We start from the raw sequence: 21,803 nt of genomic DNA, 5'->3' as shown, positions 1-21,803 counted from the left end.
CAGGTCACCTCTACAGTAATACCCATCACCTCACACACAGGACACCTCTACAGTAATACCCATCACCCCACACAGGACACCTCTACAGTAATACCCATCACCTCACACACAGGACACCTCTACAGTAATACCCATCACCCCACACACAGGACACATCTACAGTAATACCCATCACCTCACACACAGGACACCTCTACAGTAATACCCATCACCTCACACACAGGACACCTCTACAGTAACACCCATCACCTCACACAGGTCACCTCTACAGTAATACCCATCACCTCACACACAGGACACCTCTACAGTAATACCCATCACCCCACACACAGGACACCTCTACAGTAATACCCATCACCCCACACAGGACACCTCTACAGTAATACCCATCACCTCACACACAGGACACCTCTACAGTAATACCCATCACCCCACACACAGGACACCTCTACAGTAATACCCATCACCCCACACAGGACACCTCTACAGTAATACCCATCACCTCACACACAGGACACCTCTACAGTAATACCCATCACCCCACACACAGGACACATCTACAGTAATACCCATCACCCCACACAGGACACCTCTACAGTAATACCCATCACCTCACACACAGGACACCTCTACAGTAATACCCATCACCCCACACACAGGACACATCTACAGTAATACCCATCACCCCACACACAGGACACCTCTACAGTAATACCCATCACCCCACACAGGTCACCTCTACAGTAATACCCATCACCCCACACACAGGACACCTCTACAGTAATACCCATCACCCCACACACAGGACACCTCTACAGTAATACCCATCACCTCACACACAGGACACCTCTACAGTAATACCCATCTCCTCACACACAGGACACCTCTACAGTAATACCCATCACCCCACACACAGGACACCTCTACAGTAATACCCATCACCCCACACACAGGACACCTCTACAGTAATACCCATCACCTCACACACAGGACACCTCTACAGTAATACCCATCACCCCACACACAGGACACCTCTACAGTAATACCCATCACCTCACACACAGGTCACCTCTACAGTAATACCCATCACCTCACACACAGGTCACATCTACAGTAATACCCATCACCTCACACACAGGTCACCTCTACAGTAATACCCATCACCCCACACACAGGACACCTCTACAGTAATACCCATCACCTCACACACAGGTCACCTCTACAGTAATACCCATCACCTCACACACAGGTCACCTCTACAGTAATACCCATCACCTCACACACAGGTCACATCTACAGTAATACCCATCACCTCACACACAGGTCACCTCTACAGTAATACCCATCACCTCACACACAGGTCACATCTACAGTAATACCCATCACCTCACACACAGGACACCTCTACAGTAATACCCATCACCCCACACAGGTCACCTCTACAGTAATACCCATCACCCCACACACAGGACACCTCTACAGTAATACCCATCACCTCACACACAGGACACCTCTACAGTAATACCCATCACCTCACACACAGGACACCTCTACAGTAATACCCATCACCCCACACACAGGACACCTCTACAGTAATACCCATCACCTCACACACAGGACACCTCTACAGTAATACCCATCACCTCACACACAGGACACCTCTACAGTAATACCCATCACCTCACACACAGGACACCTCTACAGTAATACCCATCACCTCACACACAGGACACCTCTACAGTAATACCCATCACCTCACACAGGTCACCCCTACAGTAATACCCATCACCTCACACACAGGTCACCTCTACAGTAATACCCATCACCTCACACACAGGACACCTCTACAGTAATACCCATCACCCCACACAGGACACCTCTACAGTAATACCCATCACCTCACACACAGGACACCTCTACAGTAATACCCATCACCTCACACACAGGACACCTCTACAGTAATACCCATCACCTCACACACAGGACACCTCTACAGTAATACCCATCACCCCACACAGGACACCTCTACAGTAATACCCATCACCTCACACACAGGACACCTCTACAGTAATACCCATCACCTCACACACAGGACACCTCTACAGTAATACCCATCACCTCACACACAGGACACCTCTACAGTAACACCCATCACCCCACACACAGGTCACCTCTACAGTAATACCCATCACCTCACACACAGGACACCTCTACAGTAATACCCATCACCCCACACACAGGTCACCTCTACAGTAATACCCATCACCTCACACACAGGACACCTCTACAGTAATACCCATCACCTCACACACAGGTCACCTCTACAGTAATACCCATCACCCCACACAGGACACCTCTACAGTAATACCCATCACCTCACACACAGGTCACCTCTACAGTAATACCCATCACCTCACACACAGGTCACCTCTACAGTAATACCCATCACCCCACACAGGACACCTCTACAGTAATACCCATCACCTCACACACAGGACACCTCTACAGTAATACCCATCACCTCACACACAGGTCACCTCTACAGTAATACCCATCACCTCACACACAGGACACCTCTACAGTAATACCCATCACCTCACACACAGGACACCTCTACAGTAATACCCATCACCCCACACACAGGACACCTCTACAGTAATACCCATCACCCCACACAGGTCACCTCTACAGTAATACCCATCACCTCACACACAGGACACCTCTACAGTAATACCCATCACCCCACACAGGTCACCTCTACAGTAATACCCATCACCTCACACACAGGACACCTCTACAGTAATGCCCATCACCCCACACACAGGTCACCTCTACAGTAATACCCATCACCTCACACACAGGACACCTCTACAGTAATACCCATCACCCCACACAGGTCACCTCTACAGTAATACCCATCACCTCACACACAGGTCACCTCTACAGTAATACCCATCACCTCACACAGGTCACCTCTACAGTAATACCCATCACCTCACACACAGGACACCTCTACAGTAATACCCATCACCTCACACACAGGTCACCTCTACAGTAATACCCATCACCTCACACACAGGACACCTCTACAGTAATACCCATCACCCCACACACAGGACACCTCTACAGTAATACCCATCACCTCACACACAGGTCACCTCTACAGTAATACCCATCACCTCACACACAGGTCACCTCTACAGTAATACCCATCACCTCACACACAGGACACCTCTACAGTAATACCCATCACCTCACACACAGGTCACCTCTACAGTAATACCCATCACCTCACACACAGGACACCTCTACAGTAATACCCATCACCCCACACACAGGTCACCTCTACAGTAATACCCATCACCCCACACACAGGACACCTCTACAGTAATACCCATCACCCCACACAGGTCACCTCTACAGTAATACCCATCACCTCACACACAGGACACCTCTACAGTAATACCCATCACCCCACACAGGTCACCTCTACAGTAATACCCATCACCTCACACACAGGACAGCTCTACAGTAATACCCATCACCCCACACAGGTCACCTCTACAGTAATACCCATCACCTCACACACAGGACACCTCTACAGTAATACCCATCACCCCACACACAGGACACCTCTACAGTAATACCCATCACCCCACACAGGTCACCTCTACAGTAATACCCATCACCTCACACACAGGACACCTCTACAGTAATACCCATCACCTCACACACAGGACACCTCTACAGTAATACCCATCACCTCACACACAGGACACCTCTACAGTAATACCCATCACCCCACACACTGGACACCTCTACAGTAATACCCATCACCTCACACACAGGACACCTCTACAGTAATACCCATCACCTCACACACAGGACACCTCTACAGTAATACCCATCACCTCACACACAGGACACCTCTACAGTAATACCCATCACCTCACACACAGGACACCTCTACAGTAATACCCATCACCTCACACACAGGACACCTCTACAGTAATACCCATCACCTCACACACAGGACACCTCTACAGTAATAACCATCACCTCACACAGGTCACCTCTACAGTAATACCCATCACCTCACACACAGGACACCTCTACAGTAATACCCATCACCCCACACACAGGACACCTCTACAGTAATACCCATCACCTCACACACAGGACACCTCTACAGTAATACCCATCACCTCACACACAGGTCACCTCTACAGTAATACCCATCACCTCACACACAGGACACCCGTACAGTAATACCCATCACCCCACACAGGTCACCTCTACAGTAATACCCATCACCTCACACACAGGTCACCTCTACAGTAATACCCATCACCTCACACAGGACACCTCTACAGTAATACCCATCACCTCACACACAGGACACCTCTACAGTAATACCCATCACCTCACACACAGGACACCTCTACAGTAATACCCATCACCTCACACACAGGACACCCGTACAGTAATACCCATCACCTCACACACAGGACACCTCTACAGTAATACCCATCACCCCACACACAGGACACCTCTACAGTAATACCCATCACCTCACACACAGGACACCTCTACAGTAATACCCATCACCTCACACACAGGACACCTCTACAGTAATACCCATCACCTCACACACAGGACACCTCTACAGTAATACCCATCACCCCACACACAGGACACCTCTACAGTAATACCCATCACCTCACACACAGGACACCTCTACAGTAATACCCATCACCTCACACACAGGACACCTCTACAGTAATAACCATCACCTCACACAGGTCACCTCTACAGTAATACCCATCACCTCACACACAGGACACCTCTACAGTAATACCCATCACCCCACACACAGGACACCTCTACAGTAATACCCATCACCTCACACACAGGACACCTCTACAGTAATACCCATCACCTCACACACAGGACACCCGTACAGTAATACCCATCACCCCACACAGGTCACCTCTACAGTAATACCCATCACCCCACACACAGGACACCTCTACAGTAATACCCATCACCTCACACACAGGACACCTCTACAGTAATACCCATCACCTCACACACAGGACACCCGTACAGTAATACCCATCACCCCACACAGGTCACCTCTACAGTAATACCCATCACCTCACACACAGGTCACCTCTACAGTAATACCCATCACCTCACACAGGACACCTCTACAGTAATACCCATCACCTCACACACAGGACACCTCTACAGTAATACCCATCACCTCACACACAGGACACCTCTACAGTAATACCCATCACCTCACACACAGGACACCTCTACAGTAATAACCATCACCTCACACACAGGACACCTCTACAGTAATACCCATCACCTCACACACAGGACACCTCTACAGTAATACCCATCACCCCACACACAGGACACCTCTACAGTAATACCCATCACCTCACACACAGGACACCTCTACAGTAATACCCATCACCTCACACACAGGACACCTCTACAGTAATACCCATCACCTCACACACAGGACACCTCTACAGTAATACCCATCACCTCACACACAGGACACCTCTACAGTAATACCCATCTCCTCACACACAGGACACCTCTACAGTAATACCCATCACCCCACACACAGGACACCTCTACAGTAATACCCATCACCTCACACACAGGACACCTCTACAGTAATACCCATCACCTCACACACAGGACACCTCTACAGTAATACCCATCACCCCACACACAGGACACCTCTACAGTAATACCCATCACCTCACACACAGGACACCTCTACAGTAATACCCATCACCTCACACACAGGACACCTCTACAGTAATACCCATCACCTCACACACAGGTCACATCTACAGTAATACCCATCACCTCACACACAGGACACCTCTACAGTAATACCCATCTCCTCACACACAGGACACCTCTACAGTAACACCCATCACCCCACACACAGGTCACCTCTACAGTAATACCCATCACCTCACACACAGGACACCTCTACAGTAATACCCATCACCTCACACACAGGACACCTCTACAGTAATACCCATCACCTCACACACAGGACACCTCTACAGTAATACCCATCACCTCACACACAGGACACCTCTACAGTAATACCCATCACCTCACACACAGGACACCTCTACAGTAATACCCATCACCTCACACACAGGTCACATCTACAGTAATACCCATCACCTCACACACAGGACACCTCTACAGTAATACCCATCACCCCACACACAGGACACCTCTACAGTAATACCCATCACCCCACACACAGGACACCTCTACAGTAATACCCATCACCTCACACACAGGACACCTCTACAGTAATACCCATCACCTCACACACAGGACACCTCTACAGTAATACCCATCACCTCACACACAGGACACATCTACAGTAATACCCATCACCTCACACACAGGACACCTCTACAGTAATACCCATCACCTCACACACAGGACACCTCTACAGTAATACCCATCACCTCACACACAGGACACCTCTACAGTAATACCCATCACCTCACACACAGGACACCTCTACAGTAATACCCATCACCTCACACACAGGACACCTCTACAGTAATACCCATCACCTCACACACAGGACACCTCTACAGTAATACCCATCACCTCACACACAGGACACCTCTACAGTAATACCCATCACCTCACACACAGGACACCTCTACAGTAACACCCATCACCTCACACACAGGACACCTCTACAGTAATACCCATCACCTCACACACAGGTCACATCTACAGTAATACCCATCACCCCACACACAGGACACCTCTACAGTAATACCCATCACCCCACACAGGACACCTCTACAGTAATACCCATCACCTCACACACAGGACACCTCTACAGTAATACCCATCACCTCACACACAGGACACCTCTACAGTAACACCCATCACCTCACACACAGGACACCTCTACAGTAATACCCATCACCTCACACACAGGTCACCTCTACAGTAATACCCATCACCCCACACACAGGACACCTCTACAGTAATACCCATCACCCCACACAGGTCACCTCTACAGTAATACCCATCACCCCACACACAGGACACCTCTACAGTAATACCCATCACCCCACACACAGGACACCTCTACAGTAATACCCATCACCTCACACACAGGTCACCTCTACAGTAATACCCATCACCTCACACACAGGTCACCTCTACAGTAATACCCATCACCTCACACACAGGTCACCTCTACAGTAATACCCATCACCTCACACACAGGTCACCTCTACAGTAATACCCATCACCTCACACACAGGTCACCTCTACAGTAATACCCATCACCCCACACACAGGACACCTCTACAGTAATACCCATCACCCCACACACAGGTCACCTCTACAGTAATACCCATCACCTCACACACAGGACACCCGTACAGTAATACCCATCACCTCACACACAGGACACCTCTACAGTAATACCCATCACCTCACACACAGGACACCTCTACAGTAATACCCATCACCCCACACAGGTCACCCGTACAGTAGTCACACTGAAGGTCACCTGTAAAGCTGTCGTCCCCGGGACGAGTCTTCTGTGCTGAGGAAATATCTGTGAGAGAGGAGACCATGTAAAGCAACTACAACCCCCAGCAAAATGTAAGGAGAATGCATCTAATAGAACGAAAAATTAAAGAGTGGGAAAATCAGTGCATCTGAGGGATGATGGAGACTTCCTCTACTGTGTATATTGGATGATGGAGACGATCTCTACACATGACTGTGTATGATGGAGATGATCCCTAAATTTGACTGTGTATGATGGATGATGGAGACCACCTTTACACTTGACTGTGTATGATGGTGACGACCTCTACTCATGACTGTGCATGATGGATGATGGAGACGACCACTACAATTGACTGTGTATGATGGATGATGGAGACTACCTCTACACATGATTGTGTATGATGGATGATGGAGATGATCTCTACACATAATTGTGTATGATGGATGATGGACACAACTTCCACACTTGACTGTGTATGATGGATGATGGGGGTGATACTCACAGCTTCTCGGACGGCTCATCATACGCCAGGATCCTGATGACCTCCCAACTACCTGACGTCAGGTGTCGGATGTTCACTCGGTCAGTCTTTACCTATGAACACGAGGGACAAATTCTCAGCATGAGGCACGATGTGATGACTGGCGCATGACTGCTGCCCACCTGGTAAAGGTGTATTGTGCGTGGCCACTCTCCTACGAGCGCTGTGTCTCGCCAATCTCCTGCAAGCGCCCTGCGTGGCCACTCTCCTGCGACAGCAGTGTGTGGCAACTTTCCAGTGAACGTCGTGCGTGTTCACTCTCCTGCAAGCACCATGCGTGTCTACTCTCCTGCGAGCACCATGCGTGGGCACTCTCCTGCAAGCACCATGCGTGTCTACTCTCCTGTGAACGTCGTGCGTGTTCACTCTCCTGCGAGCACCATGCGTGTCTACTCTCCTGCGAGCACCATGCGTGTTCACTCTCCTGTGAGCACCATGCGTGTCTACTCTCCTGCGAGCACCATGCGTGGGCACTCTCCTGCAAGCACCATGCGTGTCTACTCTCCTGTGAACGCCGTGCGTGACCACTCTCCTGCCAGCACCATACGTGTCTACTCTCCTGCGAGCGCCATGTGTGGCCACTCTCCTGCGAACGCCGTGCGTGACCACTCTCCTGCCAGCACCATACATGACCACTCTACTGTGAGCACCGTGCGGGGTCACGCTCCTGTGAATGCCGTGCATGGCCACTCTCCTGTGAACGCAGTGCGTGTCCACTCTCCTGCGAGCACCGTGCATGGCCTCTGTCCTGCGAGCACCGTGTATGGCCTCTGTCCTGCGAGCACCGTGTATGGCCTCTGTCCTGCGAGCACCGTGCATGGCCTCTGTCCTGCGAGCACCGTGCATGGCCACTCTCCTGCGAGCACCGTGCATGGCCACTCTCCTGCGAGCACCGTGCATGGCCACTCTCATGTGAACGCCGTGCATGGCCACTCTCCAGTGAACACCGTGCATGGCCTCTGTCCTGTGAGCACCGTGCATGGCCTCTGTCCTGCGAGCACCGTGCATGGCCTCTGTCCTGCGAGCACCGTGCATGGCCACTCTCCTGTGAACGCTGTGCATGGCCACTGTCCTGCGAGCACCGTGCATGGCCACTCTCCAGTGAACGCCGTGCATGGCCACTCTCCAGTGAACGCCGTGCATGGCCACTCTCCAGTGAACGCCGTGCGTGTCCACTCTCCTGCGAGCACCGTGCATGGCCACTCTCCAGTGAACGCCGTGCATGGCCACTCTCCAGTGAACGCCGTGCATGGCCACTCTCCAGTGAACGCCGTGCGTGTCCACTCTCCTGCGAGCACCGTGCATGGCCACTCTCCTGCCAGCACCAACACTCTCCTGTGAGCAAGTGAACAGACGACCCTTAAAACTAATTTTATTTCTATCAAGTTAAAAATACACCAAAACAGAAAAGCCCCTGTGCGCAGTGAGTGGATATACTATGTCTAGCAAAAGCTGTTATACGCGGATAATCAGCAATATAGGCTAAGCCGACATACAACATACATTAAATTGGTCCAGAAGCAGAAAATGATATCTATATCTCCTATTTTTGCATATAAATTGGATAATACACATATAGACGGGCAACGTCCCTTTTTGAAGAAGCTCAGGCGAAACGTTATCGTCGGGGTAGGAGTGCGCGGCACACAGGAATAAAGCAGCAGTCACTTTGTAAGTTCTCTCCTTCGGGGGGGGGGGGGAAACACTCCTTCCTCGGTCAGACACTTGTCTGCAAATCCCTTTTCTGAATGTTCATTTAGCATATGTATATAAACTGAATTATATGAGAATAGTCCTTGGTCTACAGAGGCCGTGTTCTCTTGAAGTAGAGCTTACTTCTTATTAGAAAGGTCCCCACCTTCACTTATGCACTTGCACTTTTTTTATTCATTAAGCAATTTTGTTTCCTGTCAATGACTGTGGAACATTACACTGAACACCGTTTTGGTAAATCAGTCTCTCTAAGGGCAGTCCCACACTTCCAGATAATTCAGGTACCGGAAAAATCAGTACCGGAATTATCCGTGTCCGTGTGCCGGTGCGTTTCTGTGGCACATCAGTGTGCCCACTGGGTACCACACGCACCGTGCCGGAGACAGCGCTAAAGTTTAGCGCTGTCCCCAGCATCGTGCTGAAGCCCCATTCATATGTTCCCTGCAGCAGCGTTTGCTGTAGAGAAGATATGAATATTAGTGTGTAAAATGCAGATCCAGGTGCCCCCCCTCCGACTCCCTGTGCGCCCCATCCCCCCCCCCGCTGTGATTAAAATACTCACCTAGCTTCCGGATCCCTCGCCGCAGCGTCCTGTCCTGGCCGCAGCTTCTCCTGTATGAGCGGTCACGTGGGGCCGCTCATTTACAGTACTGAATATGCGGCTCCACCCCTTTGGGAGGTGGAGCCGCATATTCATGATTGTAATCGGCGGCCCCACGTGACCGCATACAGGAGACGATGCGGCCAGGAGAGGATGCTGCGGCGAGGGATCCGGAAGCTACCTTTTGTTCTCTAGTTTGAATTTTTGTTGATGTTTTAACCATTTATTAATAAAGATTTAATTTTAAAATTATTTTTGCAATCAAACCTCGTTTCCCCAAATTGTCACTTGGGGTTGTGTGTCCTTTATATGTAAACAGGAAATATATGATTCTGGATCAAGAAAGATATAATATCCCAGATCATATCACAATGAGGCCTTTGCAACCAGGATATCCACTAGGCTGGTACCTGGTGGGTGTGCAAATTCTGACTTTGCAGCTGAAAGGCAGGTCACCTTGGGAGCCAGGTGTCTTGTTACAGCTACACATGCTTACAGGACTTTTGTAAGCTGCCATTACATCCCCCCATCCTGCACACCTCCCTTTAGAGGATGCTAGGGGGCAACGCTTGCCGCTGTTCCCCCCACGCGCCAGTCCGCAACCTCCCTCATTGAGATGACCAGTTTGCATTACCATGATCACGGCCCTTTTTGAAGTGGTACAGCTGGAGAGCAAGGCTCAAGCATAGCAACCTTCCTGTTGGAATCTATTTCGTTTTGACCATCCGCCATCTTGTTGTGGTTTTCTGGCTGCTGGTCTTTTTCCCCTGGTGCTGGGTTTGTTCTAGGTCAGGTGATTGCCTCACCCTTTATTACCCAGCACCTGCCTCCCATTCCTTGCTGGACAACAGTGTTGATCCGCTCGTGTTCTGGCTTGGTGCCTTGTTAGCTTTCTATGTGTCACGGTTCATAAATAGGAAAACAGGTGATGAGGAATCTGGGCCCCTGAACTGCCCCTCAGGCTGGGGGAAGCCCTGTCTTTTCTTAACTTGGGGGAACCCTTGAAGGTAGGGAGGCCCAAGTCACCGACCTGTCCCTGTCTCCTGTTAAACCCTGAACTAAACCCCCAACCCCCACCCCAGGGGGTGAACAGAGAAAACAGCACCACAAAGCAAATAAACAGGAATAAACAAAATGAGAGTGAGGGGAACACGATACCAAAAGGTGAATGCACAAACTACAAAGGGACAAAGAAACAATAACACCACACTTAGCTTTCTCTGCTGCAAAGCACCGCACAGCAGAGTAAGGCACCAGGAATAAGTATTAAGCTGAAGAACAACAGCACTCAGCAAGCTCCTATTCCAGCAAGGTTGGTATCCAAAGGACCTGTATAACCAACAGTCTGCTGATGACCCAGGTGACCTTATAAAGGATGGTGGGAGTGGTCACAAACATCAGCTGACCCAGCAGCAATGCAATATCACCAGCGGCCACCGGGGGGAGTAAACTGCATTAACCCCCAATGACCAGAAAGGAAAAAAGTTTATATCTGAGGGAAACCAGATCTGCCACAGATCCAAACATGGATGGTGACAGTACCCCCCTTACAATGAGTGACACTCAACATCAGACCTCACCACATAACAAACTATGGTGAGGATGCCTCGATCCACCAACGTTCACCTCAACAGTCACCTGACTCTCAGGTTTACGGCAAACGTGGCCTGATGAAAATGCCACCAGTGAGGGCTCCGGAGGCGCCACAAACCTCCAGAGTGCCGACCTGGGGAATGAGTTGTGTACATGCACAACTGGGGGTAACTCCAACTGAAAAGTCCCTGGGCTGAGAATGGCTGACACCCGATATGGCCGAATCACCCTGGAACTCCAGGACCCAGTTGCACACTGCCACCTGATGTTTTTGGTGGACACCCATACATACTCATTCATACCCAGGTCCGGACCTGAACGTTTATATCCATGCATGCGTCTGCCACAAGATGGTGAATTTCTAGAGGAATTGACAGAGGCGTCCCCCTGTGTCACCAAACTCACACCCCCATTATGCTCAGAGGGAACCACCACACTCCTCCGACCCCTCCTCCTAAGAGGTCTCTGACACACCGGGTTAGCATGTAGTGAGGGTAAAGTCTTACCCCTACTCTCTGGCAGCATCTCTGCTGCCCCCACTGGAGAGGAAGGGGTAGGTTGTAGAAGGACGGCAGAGACAGTTGCCCCTGGGCAGCAGCCCTCACACGACTGATCCCAGCTGACCACTTCTCTGGACCGCCAGTCTATGACCGGGTTGTGTTTTTTCAACCAAGGGAGTCCTAAAACGATGGGTGTTGGTATTCCCCCCCAAGACATAGCACGACAGGAACTCCTCATGATGAGTCCTTATACGCAGGTGTATATCATCCATGACTTGGGTTACCCACCCCTGGCTGAGTGGTACGGAGTCAATGGCCTGGACACTTAGGGGTTTAGTTAGTGTTCTACACCTCAGGCCATGGGTCTGGACAAAATGAGCATCCACCAGATTGACACCTGCTCCACTGTCCACAAACACCAGTATACACTCAGTTACCTCACCAACCACTACTTCAGCTGACAGGGTACACTGAGGAGAAGATATGGAGGAAATATACACTCCCTGGTCGCCTCCCTCCACACGACCAGGGGAATGCGGCTTCTTAGGTGGTACAGGTATTTTGGCGCGAGCCGGGCAGACACCGATAAAATGACCAGTCTGCCCACAGTAAAAACATGCCCCCACACCACGGCGAACCGCAGGCAACCCCATTTGGGAAACAACTCCTCCCACCTGCATGGGTTCATCTACCTGCTCAGGTGTGTCCTCCTCCCTAGCAAGGACTACCAGAGGCACATTAGGTGTATGTCTCTCCCTCAAGCGTCTATCTACCCGGATGGCAAGGGACATGGCGGCCTCCAATGACCTGGGGGCGGCATACTGCACAAGAGCATCCTGCAACCTTGGAGACAGACCCTGCCTAAAATGGCTCCTAAGGGCAGGGTCATTCCACTGTGTGTCAGTGGCCCATCTCCTAAACTCCGAGCAGTAATCCTCCGCCAGCCGAGCCCCCTGCTTGATTTTACGCAGTCGGGATTCTGCCAGGGAGACGCCATCAGGGTCCCCATACACAAGCGCCAAGGCCACAAAAAACTCGTCCACTGACCGTAAAGATGGAGAACCGGCCGGCAGGGAGAAAGCCCAGGATTGGGTATCACCCTTAAGAAGGGAGGTTATAATCCCCACACGCTGCTCCTCACTCCCTGATGAACGAGGGCGGAGCCTGAAGTAAAGTTTACAGACCTCCTGAAAAACCAAAAATGTATCTCTCCCTCCAGAGAACCTGTCAGGAAGAGATATCTGGGGCTCTGACTGAGCCTGTACCTGGGCCGAAGCCCAAAACCCCACCAACTGCTGCAGCTGCTGCACCACCTCACCACGCAGCACCTTAAACTCATCAGTGAGGGTCTGAAGCAGTTGGGCAAAGGCCTGCATCTGGGCCATACCTCACCAGAAAAAAAAAATGGGACGGTTGGTTATAATATCACGAGGAAGAAATAGGAAGACAGGAGATGAGGAACCTGGGCCCCTGAACTGCCCCTCAGGCTGGGGGAAGCCCTGTCTTTCCTTAACTTGGGGGTACCCTTGAAGGTAGGAAGGCCCAAGTCACCGACCTGTCCCTGTCTCCTGTTAAACCCTGAACTAAACCCCCAACCCCCACCCCAGGAGGTGAACAGTGTAAACAGCACCACAAAGCAAATAAACAGGAATAAACAAAATGAGAGTGAGGGGAACACGATACCAAAAGGTGAATGCACAAACTACAAAGGGACAAAGAAACAATAACACCACACTTAGCTTTCTCTGCTGCAATGCACCGCACAGCAGAGTAAGGCACCAGGAATGAGTATTTAGCTGAAGAACAACAACACTCAGCAAGCTCCTATTCCAGCAAGGTTGGTATCCAAAGGACCTGTATAACCAACAGTCTGCTGATGACCCAGGTGACCTTACAAAGGAAGGTGGGAGTGGTCACAAACATCAGCTGACCCAGCAGCAATGCAATATCACCAGCGGCCACCGGGGGGAGAAAACTGCATTAACCCCCAATGACCAGAAAGGAAAAAAAGTTTATTCTGAGGGAAACCAGATCTGCCTCAGATCCAAACATGGATCGTGACACTATGTATTGTATTGTGCAGTTCTGGGATCTCTAGTTCGGCCAGTTTAGTTTTCCTTTCGTTTCTGCAGGTTCCTCTATTCTCCTTCTAGGAGGTGACCTGTTTTTGTTCCCAGTCCCTAGATCGTTCAGGGACCCCCTTCCCCCACCTGTAGGTCTTTCTTGGAGTTTAGACTAGGAAACATCGGTGGGTCCATTCACAAGGAATCGGTCGCCCGCTCCATCGCAGGGTTTCAGCCTAGTCCTAGTTCAGGGTCAGCTGTTCCCCCTTCTACCCTAGTCCTGAGTTGCAGATAGTTTGTCCAGCCACATTAACAAAAAATCCCTCTCCCGGATTCTGGCAATATGAACAGTGTTCAAGAACTTAATCTAATAGGAGAACCGAGAGTCAAAACTGGCCAAAACAATTCACAAAAGGTTATATTTATTGAAAAAATACATTACATAAATACAATAGTAATAAACAGTGATCAGTAATTTATAAAGAACATAGCAACTGCATCCATGAATGCATCCAAGTCATCCAGGTGCACAAGACAGGACCAAAATAGGACTAAAAAGCAGTGTTTTAAATCATGAGTGTCCAAGTAAGTACTACCCACACATGAGCTCAGCTACCTCAGATGTGTGGCGATCCAACCAAATAATATGTTCTCCAAGTGTCAACCAAGTGATGAGACTGTAATATAGTTTCCCTGACATGCCAGATCGTTGATTGTTGGAGCTATCGAGGGTCTTATCTAAAGTTAAATTGAAGTCTCCCCCCATATAATATATATAACAGAGTGTAGGGATCTCGCCATCAATCTGCAATGTCGGGGGTGCATAGCAACGAACGAGGCAGATTCGCTTCTATGGTTCCCCAGACTATTATAAATCTGCCACTATATCCTCCTCTATAAATGGGAAGGAATTATGAAGAACAGCAGACACTGCTCTCGTTTTTTTATCATACCTGGCTAAATAGAATCTTGAATAAGACTTATGAAAATATTTGGGGGATGAGGTATTTGAAAAGTGGGTTTCCTGCAAGAAAATTACATCAGGGGAATTTTTTGAGTAATGAATAAAAGCGCGTTTTCTTTTTACTGGGGAATGAAATCCCGGTACGTTATGTGATAAAATCTTCTACATTTAACATGTGGAATAATCAGGTAAGTCACATGATATAACCGTGCATATGATGGACTTACTACATCAGCTTCTGGTACACTGAAATGTTCGCCAACACTCTGGTAGGTAAGGGAATGGGAAAAAGAACATGTAAAACGGTTACAACAAACCACCAATGTGCGGGCTAAGGTGTGCTGGTCCAATATCAGAAATAGCCCAAGGTGGAGTGGCACATTTACTCCAGGGGCACCGCACTCTGCAAATGGGACAGATATAAAACAGACCAATATTTAACACATTATACAGTATATCATTTGTTAAATCTAAATCAATCAGCTGTCCTCCGGACCCGCCTTAGGATCTTCAGCGGGCTTGTCTTCTGTGGACAGTTCTGTGAAGCAATGGTTTGTTGGGCTTGGTACGTCGAACCTCCATCCATCATCTGCATGGTCTTTGTCTCTGTGATAATGCACCTGAATCGAAAACCGGGATTCCAGCCTTTTCCAAAGCTTTTCTACCTTCCTCCTGACTTTTGGTGAATAGGTGGAGCTGCCATGTGAGGAGATTAATGCCTTCGGGAACCCCCACCTGTACTTGATATTTGCTTTGATTAGAGCCATTGTTGTGTCCTTCATAGGTCGACTCCTCATCAAGGTCTCTGGACAGATGACAGGGAATATGGAGACAGTATCTGGGACACCTGGCAAGTTAAGGTACCGTCACACTAAGCGACGCTGCAGCGATACCGACAACGATGTCGATCGCTGCAGCGTCGCTGTGTGGTCGCTGGAGAGCTGTCACACAGACCGCTCTCCAGCGACCAACGATCCCGAGGTCCCCGGTAACCAGGGTAAACATCGGGTAACTAAGCGCAGGGCTGCACTTAGTAACCCGATGTTTACCCTGGTTACCATTGTAAATGTAAAAAAACAAAAACTACATACTTACATGCCGATGTCTGTCACGTCCCCCGCCGTCAGCTTCCCGCACTGACTGAGCGCCGGCCGGAAAGTACAGCGGTGACGTCACCGCTGCACAGCGTGCTTTACGGCTTGCCGGCGCTCACCAGTCAGTGCGGGAAGCTGAAGGCGAGGGACTTGACCAGACACCGGGAATGTAAGTATGTAGTGTTTGTTTTTTTACATTTACAATGGTAACCAGGGTAAACATCAGGTTACTAAGCGTGGCCCTGCGCTTAGTAACCCGATGTTTACCCTGGTTACCAGTGAAGACATCGCTGGATCAGTGCCACACACGCCGATTCAGCGATGTCAGCGGGAGATCCAGCGACAAAATAAAGTTCTGGACTTTCCTCAGCGACCAACGATCTCCCAGCAGGGGCCTGATCGTTGGTCGCTGTCACACATAACGATTTCCTTAACGATATCGTGGCTACGTCACAAAAAGCAACGATATCGTTAACGATATCGTTATGTGTGACGGTACCTTTAGTTTTATTGCGGGCCGCTTTTAGTATCAAGTCTCTTGTTTCTACATGGTGCAGTTTAAGGACGATGTCTCTTGGTGAGGCGTCTGGCTTAGGTCCTCCTACTGCTCTGTGAATCCTTGTAATCCGTAGAGTCGGCTTGTGGCAGTAAAGCACTGAAGAGTTTCGAGGTGGTTTCCATTAGGTTGGTAGCATTTTCTGGTAGTCCCTTAATTCTAAGATTTCCTCGTCATGAACAATTCTCCAGATCTTCACATTTAAGCTCTAGAAACGCGATTCTGGCGTCTTGTTCTTGTAGTTGTTCTCTGTCATGTTCAATAGCATCGGCGGCATCATCCATTCTTTTCTCCGGATCATTGGTTCTTTGAGCAATGTCTTGGATTTGTTGTGTAAAAGTATTCCGGATGGTTTTTAAAAGTTCTTCCATCGTAGTAGGTATCATACTTGTTAATGGAGTTGTATCGGTCTGTTGAGACTTCTGAGAACTGTTAGAATTTGTTGAGGGTGATTGCGAGGCTGACATGTTGCGACTTGTAGATTTTGTACGTTGATATAACAACTGTGTGATTGATCTGGTGCTAGCTTCAGGTGCTGTGGGTTTTTTAGGGCGCATCATTTAAAGACTTAATGTATCTAACATCTCTAATCTGGAGATTGACTATACTTTTGAGTGCATATTAGTGCCCATGGGGTCAGCCCTAGTGCGTCATAGTCACAATCCTCTAAGGCTGCCCATGCCCTCCTTGTTGAGTTTCAGAGGGGAGGGGGAATTCAGTTCGGCTTATAGACTTTTTAATGCAAATTGTCTCTTCAGAGAGGAAGAGGACTAGAACTTTAGTGCCCCCTATTGGAAGTAGCGATCCTAACAGTCAATGTGGACCCTTTAACGAGCCTTGTCACATGACTTAGGATAATAGCCAAACCCGAAGGGTCGACATTGACTGTTAGGATTGCTACTTTCAATAGGTGGCACTAGAGTTTTAGTCCTCATCCTCTCTGAAGAGACAATTTGCATATTTCCCAGAGGAGCATTGCGGCTTTAAGTCTCCTCACCTCGACATGCTTATCATGTCACTCTCTGCAAGGAGAAACCATACTTCTTGGATCCCGGTCAGACTTTTTAATAGAAGTTGTAAAAAGACATTAACGTTGTTTTTATTAGTCTTAATAGTTGGAACAGGTTCACACCGTGCAGAGAAGATTTTCAGGACAATCTTGTCGTGCAGAAAGCCTCTAGTAGTGCTAGGCAGTGTATAGCTAGCGTGTTAGTTGATGAGGAAATTACATGGTATTAGTAAATGCAGTTCCAACATTAGCCACTAGGTGTGTTTCAGGCACAGCGTAGCACTTGTAAACAGTCCTTATCTCCAGCAATTATGTGGTCCGCATTATAGTCCAGATATTATTTTTTGGGATACTTGGAGGGAGATCTTCAAAGTCAATGATTTATTTCTGGGGCTATTGTCAATTAGACGAGGACGTTTTCTCCCTTGTCCCCTCTTATCCTCTCTGACCTCTCTTTTTTCCTCTTCCACTCCTTCCTATCTTTGTCCTCCCAACTGCATTCTGTCCCCTCTCCTTATTATTTTATATTATTACTTTCCTCTCTCCCTCCTCCTTCAGATGTCCCCTCCTGAGCAGCAGGGACCACCACAAGGTGCCGCCACACTTCTAAATGCGGGTAGAATCCACCGGTCCTCAGCGTTCTGTGGCGTCTTTCAATATGGTGCCGATTTGCGGTGGGAAAACCCCCAGCACCGCCGCAGCCTTGGGTCCGGCCCACCGACAACCCGTCACGGATGGAGTGGAGAGCAGAAGAAGCCGGCAGAGTTCCTCAGCGGTGAGTGGTCGCTGTATGTGTCTGTGGCGTCCTCCCCGCTGGTCCAGAGGAGCGTGGGGAGGTGTTCGGGGAGTTGGCGGTGGGGTATTGCTCTGCTCGGTGTGCCGGTGCCAGGGATCAGTGGAGGGATGGTGGGGAGGTGTAGTTCCAGCCCGAGTACTCAGGGGTATGAGCAGAGAGGGGGCTGGGTACTCCTGCTATCTGTTACCTCCGTGGTTTACACCACAAGCCGGTCCTCCAGCGGTAGCAGCTCCCCGTCTCAGGAAGATGTCGTCCGTCTTCCTCCGGCCGGGTCTTCACTGTTGACCTCCCAGCTTGGCCGGTAATGCAGCAGAAGCACTTTTTATTGTCGATGTCTGCTCCCTAGCACTCAGGACGAGTTCTGACCGATCTTGATGTTCGATTGGGATCTTTGGGGTCACTTATATCCCAGTATTTTTCTGGTCTCTGCAGGAGCTCTTGACCACCATGTCCTTTCCTCACAGCAGTCAGGCCACGCCCCCCATAATACCCTTTAAAGACCTTTCCCCTTATCTTGAGTGCCCAGGGCACGGACAGTTGCGGCCACCATGACCACCCCCTTAATTGCGACCGGATCTGGTGCCGAGTACCCCAGACCCTGGTAGAGCGACTCAGAGATACTGCTGGAAGTCCTCCTGGCAATTCCACAAAAACTGCTTGGTCGAGATGAGCTCCTTCTGCAGCTGGGCGGTGGTGAGCTCCAGTCCCATGGTCCATTGGTCAACTGCTCTCAGTAGGGCCCACATGTCATCGGCCTAGCTGTCTGCGGGAGCCTGCTGCATACTTCACAGCTTATTTCGGTAAGTCTCAGGGGTCAAGTTGTACTGCCGGATCAGGGTGGTATCGCTGGGCAGGTACCCAAAGATTTCTAGGGACTTACCCATGAGGCGAGGGGTTAAGAACCGGACCCATTGGTCCTCAGGCAGATGGTACTGATGGACACTTTCTTGCTGGCATTTGAAAAAACTTGCCAAGTCCCCTTCTTTGTCCAGCAGGGGTAAGTCATCTGCTTGTAGCTTTGGACACACATCTCAGGGGACTCGCAACTCGCTGGGGTCTGCAGCTGGAGTTGGAGCTTGAAGTATTTGTGCTCTCGATGCAGCTTGCTCACAACGTTCTGTCATGAGAGTCTCATAGGTGGCCTTGTCCCCAGCTTGGAGACTGGCCAGTGCAGCTTGCATGAGGGCATCCAAGCCTGCTTGGCTGGGGGACGAGTAGGTGGTGAGCAGCAATCTGTGACTGCCAGTGACTGGCTCCTAGGGGAGCTTGGGCTGGACACCCCTTCTGCTTGAGCAACCTTGTCTTCCACTTACTCCATAGCACTGGCCATCTCGCTAGCGCTGACCCTGATGCCACTGCACATCCCTGCAATCTTTGGTAACTGACACAGAGCTGCAACCTGATGTACCCACACACCTTTCAGTATTTGCATTCGGACTGTCTAGTGCTGAGCCGATCCTAAGACCACAAGCTACAGCTGGTAGTCTTTAGTGTCTGGGAGTATGGGTCCCACACACTTACAAACTATTATGTCAATCCTACTGCGCTGCCACCAAATGTGAAGGATCCCAACGTCGCTACCCCGCCAGACGTCAATGTTACTTCAGCAGGATCACGTGGTAAGGTTTCCCCCCTTGTACCAACTTGACGTTCTGCACCCTCTGGGGACACGTAATGTCACATTAGTTCAGTTTTAAACAGACAAAGGGGGGTCCACATGGGCCAAGGGAGTCACAGGCAGTGAGAGGATGTAGCCCATGCAGTCACTGACGTGGCACCACATTCGCCCTCAACCCTGATAGGTTTACAGGCCCCTTTGACTAGCACCAGTGAAACAGCACCTGGTAGGACTGCCACCAGCTCCTCGTTCGATATGCACCTGGTCCGTTAATAGGATTACAGTGAATACAGAAAGTATTCAGAGCCCTTTACATTTTTCACTCTTTGTTTCATTGCAACCATTTGGTAAATTCAAAAAAAGTTCATTTTTCCCTCATTAATGTCTACTCTGCACCCCATCTTGACTGAAAAAAAAAACAGAAATGTAGAAATTTTTGCAAATGTATTAAAAAAGAAAAACTAAAATATCACATGGTCATAAGTCTTCAGCCCCTTTGCTCAGACGCTCATATTTAAGTCACATTCAGTCCATTTCCTTGTGATCCTCCATGAGATGGTTCTACTCCTTCATTGGTGTCCAGCTGATAGCACTTGATTTGGAAAGGCTCATGGAGAGCCCCGTCAGGGCCTTGGGGTACTCGGTACTGGGTCCGGTCGGCTCAAAGTTTATGTTCGTGACGCCACCTGTGGTATTCGGTCAGGGTGGCCCGCGCTGCTTTAAGGGGTCTTCTGGGGTGATGTTATCGCAGCTAGATGGTATACCTTCCCACAGGTGAAGTATGTCCCCAGGGCTTCCCAGTGTGTAGATGGTAGAATGGTGAGAGGTGCGGTGAAGAACGAGGAGACAAGGTTGCAGTCTCTTTACCTCGTTTACTGAAGTCTTCAGCAGCCACAGTCCAGGGCACCAGATCACAGGGCAGGTAGAGTCCGGCCGGTTTGGAGTCCAGAGTCCCCTTGTCCAGGTGGAAATCAATAGCCTTCCCTTGCGCTGTAGTGGTGTAGTCCCTTACTGCATAAGCTTCAAATAAGGGTCTCACAGATGTTGTGTCTCTCTCTCTGTCCCCCGTAGTTGGATAAGACAAAACCCATATGACTGGTGGCTTCAGGCTGTTTATAGGGACTCTATCATGCCCCAGCCTCTAAGGGGTGC

The 21,803-nt window shown here is 49.7% G+C and overlaps 1 protein-coding gene across 3 annotated transcripts in view; it reads right to left on the bottom strand.

Annotated features, from left to right (window-relative positions):
* Positions 1-21,803, bottom strand: part of DPP10 (dipeptidyl peptidase like 10) — a 634,899-nt gene that overhangs the window by 268,375 nt on the left and 344,721 nt on the right. For all 3 annotated transcript variants that reach the window (XM_069732554.1, XM_069732555.1, XM_069732553.1), the window contains 2 exons: positions 8,106-8,197; positions 7,598-7,645 (listed from right to left, as the gene is read on the bottom strand). In XM_069732554.1, the coding sequence (XP_069588655.1) occupies positions 7,598-7,645; positions 8,106-8,197 (140 nt within the window). The remainder of the gene's footprint in view (positions 1-7,597; positions 7,646-8,105; positions 8,198-21,803) is intronic.

Source organism: Ranitomeya imitator, chromosome 7 (genome assembly GCF_032444005.1).
Source record: "Ranitomeya imitator isolate aRanImi1 chromosome 7, aRanImi1.pri, whole genome shotgun sequence".
NCBI lineage: Eukaryota > Metazoa > Chordata > Amphibia > Anura > Dendrobatidae > Ranitomeya > Ranitomeya imitator.
Note: the sequence above shows the minus strand (reverse complement) of the source record. Positions and strands in the feature narration are given on the sequence as shown.